This window comes from Dipodomys ordii, unplaced genomic scaffold (assembly GCF_000151885.1).
Source record: "Dipodomys ordii isolate 6190 unplaced genomic scaffold, Dord_2.0 Scaffold52, whole genome shotgun sequence".
Lineage (NCBI taxonomy): Eukaryota > Metazoa > Chordata > Mammalia > Rodentia > Heteromyidae > Dipodomys > Dipodomys ordii.
Genome location: NW_012267268.1, coordinates 5,280,573 through 5,286,278, shown reverse-complemented (window position 1 = coordinate 5,286,278; position 5,706 = coordinate 5,280,573). Strand labels below are relative to the sequence as shown.

Below are 5,706 nucleotides of genomic sequence, written 5' to 3'. Positions count from 1 at the left end.
CGGAAGTGGCGCTGTGGCTCAAGTGGTAGAGTGCTAGCCTTGAGCTGAAGAGCTGAGGGACAGTGCCCAGGCCCAGAGTTCAGGCCCCACGACCAGACCCAAAAACAAAATCAAAAAACAGAAAATGCTATGAGACTCTTGTTTCTAAAATAATCCATAAAAAGCTGGGCTAGAGGTGTGACTCAAGTGATACTGAGTCAGCAGACCAAGTAGGCTAAGCAAACATAAGGCTGAGTTCAAATCCTGGTACTGCCACTCCCCATCCCCCCCAAAAGAACTGTGCCCCAGGTGGGCTAGAGTATAAATGTGAGACCTTATCTGAAAAATAACTAAAACAAAAGGAATACCCTCGAGCCCCCATCCCCCCCGCCCAAAAAAAATCCAAAAAAACCCAACTGAGTTCAAGCTGTAGTATCAACAAAAGGAAAGAGAATAAGATTGGGAAGAGGAAGAAAAAAGGGAGAAAAGGAAGAAAAAAATAAGAGGAAGAGGTTTTATTTGTACTTTTATCTTACATCCCCATAACTTGTGGGACCTAAAAGTACAAATAAAATCTTCTATATCATAAGTCTAAATATGCTAAGTTACAAGTAAATTGAATGAAGTGCTAAACAAATAATTTCAGAGCTGGGTGCTGGTGGCTCACACCTGTAATCCTAGCTACCCAGGAGGCTGAGATCTGAGAATCATGGTTCAAAACCAGCCCAGGCAGGAAAGTCCGTGAGACTCTTATCTCCAATAAATCACTAGAAAACTGGAAGTGGTGCTATGGCTCAAGTGATACAGAGCTTGCCTTGAGCTGAAGAGTGCAGGGACAGCACCCAAGCCCAGAGTTCAAGCCCTACGACTGATCAAAAAAGAAAAAGAAAAAAAAGGAAAAAAAAAGACCCCCCCCAAAAAAAACAACAACAAATAATTTCAGGTATCTAATAATACATGCAAACATGCAGATGTAAGCTCTGTCTACACTGTTTCCTGTGAAACTTGATAGCACCTAGAAAACAGTAAAAGAGGTCTTTGCCTTGGTTCCATATTTTATTTTTTTAATTGTGAAAATACTGTACAGAGGGTTTACAATTACATGGGCAAGATAATGAGTACATATTTTAGAAAATTCTGCTCTGCTTCTTCTTCAGCTGTATCCTTTCCAGTGAGGTCAGGTTTTTTTTTTTGGTGGCAGTACTGAGGCTTGTATTCAGGGTGTGGGTACTGTTTCTTAGCTTTTTCAACCAAGGCTAATGTTCTACCACTTGAACCACACTTCCACTTGGTTAATTAGAGATAAGAGTCTCTGGGACTTTCCCGATTGGGCTGGTCTTGAACTAGGATCCTCAGATCTTAGCTTCCTAAATAAAGATTACAAGTACAAGCACCAGATCCTCCCCCCACTTCCCACCTTCTTTCTTTCTATGCTGGTACTTGCGCTTCAATTCAGGGCCTGGTCCCTTAGTTTTTTTGCTCAGGGTTGGTACTCTACCATTTGAGCCACACCTCCACTTTGGCTTTTCACTGGTTACTTAGAGGTAAGAGTCTCATAGTCTTCCTTGCCCGGGCTGGCTATAAGCCTCAATCCTCAGATCTCAGCCTCCTGAGTAGCTAGGATTACAGCTATGAGCCACTGACTCTGTGGCTGAGGTCAAGGCCTTCAAGTGAAGGACCAAAGGGAGATGAGAAGCAATTGCCTGTAACTTTCCTCAGCTCTCATGTCTCTGTTAAAGTGGCCCTGAGCCCACTTCCTAAGTACCTTTTAGGGAATTTTCTATAGGTCCATTTCTCCCAGATGTAAATCATGTGGTATGTGTGAATCCCATGGCTCATATTTGCTAAGCTTAAGAGGGTATTTACATATATGAGAACAACCATTGTTACTGTTTTTGTTATTATCAAGAGAAAATGGAGTAAGTAAAAGAAAGTGAGAAGAGGGCTGGGAATGTGGCTTAGTAATAGAGTGCTTGCGTAGCATGCATGAAGCCCTGGGTTCGATTCCTTAGTATCACATAAACATAAAAGCTGGAAGTGGCGCTGTGGCTCAAGTGGTAGAGTACTAGCCCTGAGCAGAGTCTCAGGGATAGTGCCCAGGCCATGATTCCAAGCCACAGGACTGGGGGGGGGGCAGGGGGAAGTGAGACTATTCTGGGAATAAAAATTATAGACGTTTCATATGATGGAAAATGGTTAATAATGAATTGCCTTTGTAGTAGGTCTAAATATTCAAATTTCTTGAAAAGCCAAATAGGATATTCTGGTGAAGTCCATTTGATCTTAGAAAACTAATTCTAGACTGTAAATGGGAAGAGTACAAAGTAGAGGAACAAACTGAAAATGAAAATACTGTCATAAGTAAGAAATAAAAAGGATTTTTTGCCAGGTGCTAGTGGCTCACATTTGTTATCCTAGCTACTCAGGATGCTAAGATCTAAGGATCGTGGTTCAAAGCCAATCTGTGCTGGATAATATATGAGACTCTTATTTCCAATTAACTGCCAGAAAACTGAAGTTTTTACTTCATTGTTACTCAACTGGTAGAATGCTCACCTTGTTTTGAAGAGTTCAGGGAGAGTGCCCAGACCCTGAGTTCAAGCCCCATGACCACCACTACCACCACCACCAATAAGTGCTCTATCACTTTAAGCTACTGGGCCACTTCTGGTTTTTGAGTGGTAAATTGAAGATAAGAGTCTCAAAGGGAGTTTTCTGCCCACAATGGTTTCCATCTGTGATCCTCGGATCTCACCCTCCTGAGAAGCTAGGGTTACAAGTGTGAGCCACCGGTGCGGGCTTAAAAAAATACTTTTCTTTTATTTTTTGAGACATGGTCTTACTATTAGCTCGAGCCAGCTTTAAACTTACAATCTTGAGTGTTGAGGATTACAGGCTTACACCATCACAGTAGAGTAGACTTTGTTTTGCAAACTTTTGCAGGGTTAGATGTGTAGGTGACAGGAAGAATTCTATTTACATTTTACTTTTTTATGGTATATATTTAACAACTGGTAACACATAATAGCCAATAATTACTATGATTTAAAACTATGATTAAAAATAAACTATTCAGAAAAAAAAGGGGAGAATGTTTGGTGCTGGCATATGGGAATTTTTTTTGGTGGAGACAGATAATAATCAATGGAACTTGAAAACAATGCTTTACACATACAGTTACAGTGGAAAAAGCAAGGAGTTTTTCCAGCAAAGCTAGCCAGTATCAAAGAAATTGAAATGGAATTGATCTTATTTTGCAGAGCATTCCATGCCAGAATTAGGAATAACTGTATTGAAGGGAGATGGGACTTTCAGCTCAATTCAGTCAGATATCCAAAGTTGAAATTTGTTTCTTTAGGAGTCAGAGTGCTCTGTGTATCTGAAGTCTCTGGAGAGGAAACCAATGTAAAAGATGAAAAGTGAAGTGTTCAATATTTCTCCACATTTGGGACCTTGTGATCATAAATGGACAAGTCAGCTGTCCAGACCAGGGCATGACATGATGAAACTAGTAGAAATGATCTACTGAATACAGGATTACAAAAGTGTTCTAACTCTAGCTTATTCTAGAGCTTTCTTGAACTGCAACAGAGATAAAAATTTACTCAATTATTCATTCATTCATTCTTTTTTGAGCATATAATACTATTATTAAGGCAATTGGTGGGACAGGGAGGTCTTTTCAGCTATGGTAGGATTAGGAGAGAAGCCTTTCAGCAGAGGTCATTTTAACAGGGTCCTGAATGAAGTGAGGGTATGAAGTCACACAAAAATTATCAAGTTTCTTGGGACCCTCAGAGGATGGGAACTCCTGCTGGAAAACACAGTAGCTCCTAGTAGGGCATTACCACTCAGGCTTTCTATGGAAGAAAGGTTGCTTTTACATCCTAGTAAATGAATCTTGGAAGAAATATATTCCCCTTCCTTTGGACTTTCCCTGCTAGATGAATATGACTAGATACAGCCAGAGAATGACACTCATGATTCCCTACATGCATTGAAAGGATTGGTTGGACTTCAGATAACCTGCCATGAACACAGCTCCTTACTTTACTAAGAAAACCCATGCCTGGCCCCTTCAACCTGTATGGGGACAAGCAGATGGGTGTATTGCAATGTCCAAACAGATGTTGGATGAACCATCACATAGGTTCATTTTGTATCTTATAGGGGAGGGAAGCAAAAATTGGCTGTGGTGGACAAATAAAAACAACTCTTGAACTCCTTAAAAAAAAATCAGAAAGCATTTGTTGGGGGAGAGGGAATATCAAGACCAAAGGAACAGTATGAAAATAGGTATAGAATACAGGAGTATGAAAGACTGAGTGTGAGATAAGAATCCATTATACTTGGAGCAGGAAACTGACATGACTTCCATGTGGCTACTGTGTCCAGTAATAAACAATAACAATTATGAAAACAACAATTATGATAAATAGCCAGTGCTACATAAAGTACTTAAAGTACTTACCATTAGGTCGAACTAGAAGCACAAGTTCTCCAGAATGTCTCTCACAGCTAGCTTTAATAAACAGGACAACTTGATCATGGGTATGTTCTGCAATGTCCCTACCATTAATCAGTACAACTTGGTCCCCTTCATTCAATCGAGGGACACAGAGGTCTGCCTGTAATGTAATGCAGACAAGATTTCAGATTTGCATGTGGTTTTTCAAAGAATTGGGGTATGGTTTTTAGCTGACTCTATAGAAGGAGAAGTAAAACTACATGTGAAAAAAGCATCTAGTCATTTATTCTAAAAGCAGAAATCTAGTTTTCTCATGAAGATTGCATTCCTTTCCTTTCTTCAACAAATTCTTTTATGATGATCTAATATTTGCTTAAAGATACAGGTAAGACTGATTTCAAGGTGTATACATATAGGCAGCCCTAAATTTCTATTATGTATATATATATATATATACACATACATATATATATCTATAAAATTTTAGTAGTCATGGCATAAATAACACTAGTTCCCCCAAAACATGGCTCAAATTCTAGTTATTATGGTGTACTAACTGTGAATGTGCATAAGTGCAAACTTTCTTGCTGCTCACTTTTCAGCAAAAAAAAAAAAAAAAAAAAAAGACACATGGTAGAATGAATGACCAATCCCTTGTCAGTGCACATCTGTCATTCAATTCATGGCCAGAAAGAAAAACATACAGTTATCTTCTCCTTTTTTTTCAACGGTTATCCAGCACAAAAATGGGTAAATGAAAAAAAAGGGGAGGGGAGGGGAAACTGACCAAAAAAGATGAAAACAACACAGATACAAATCATGACTGACCATGGAAGTAAAATCTGAATGAAGCATAAAATTATAGAAGAGCTATATGATCATGGAAATGTGGATACTACTGAGATTTGAGAGACACTAGATACACAGCCAAAGGAATTCTTGGAGTGATTTTCACAACAGTAGAAGTTCCCAGGAGAAAATGTTAAAAACAGATTCAAACCGAGAGATGAACATGACAATATAAAATGATGCTTACTGAAAGAAACTCCAAGAAATGGAAACAAGAAATTTTTTATTTTACTTTTTGTGGTGTTTATTTTTCCCTTTTATGTTGTTGTTTTTGATTTCTGCACCTTTTGTCTTTTTTTTTTGTTTGTTTTTGAGGGGTCCGGTCGTGGGGCCTGAACTCTGGGCCTGGGCGCTGTCCCTCAGCTCTTCAGCTCAAGGCTAGCGCTCTACCACTTGAGCCACAGTGCCAC

The 5,706-nt window shown here is 39.3% G+C and overlaps 1 protein-coding gene across 1 annotated transcript in view; it reads right to left on the bottom strand.

Moving 5' to 3' along the window:
• Ptpn4 (protein tyrosine phosphatase, non-receptor type 4 (megakaryocyte)) overlaps nt 1-5,706 on the bottom strand; it is a 139,556-nt gene that overhangs the window by 24,033 nt on the left and 109,817 nt on the right. The window contains exons 18-19 of the mRNA XM_013020668.1: nt 4,451-4,607; nt 516-535 (exon numbers count right to left, since the gene is read on the bottom strand). Coding sequence (XP_012876122.1) covers nt 516-535; nt 4,451-4,607 — 177 coding nt within the window. The remainder of the gene's footprint in view (nt 1-515; nt 536-4,450; nt 4,608-5,706) is intronic.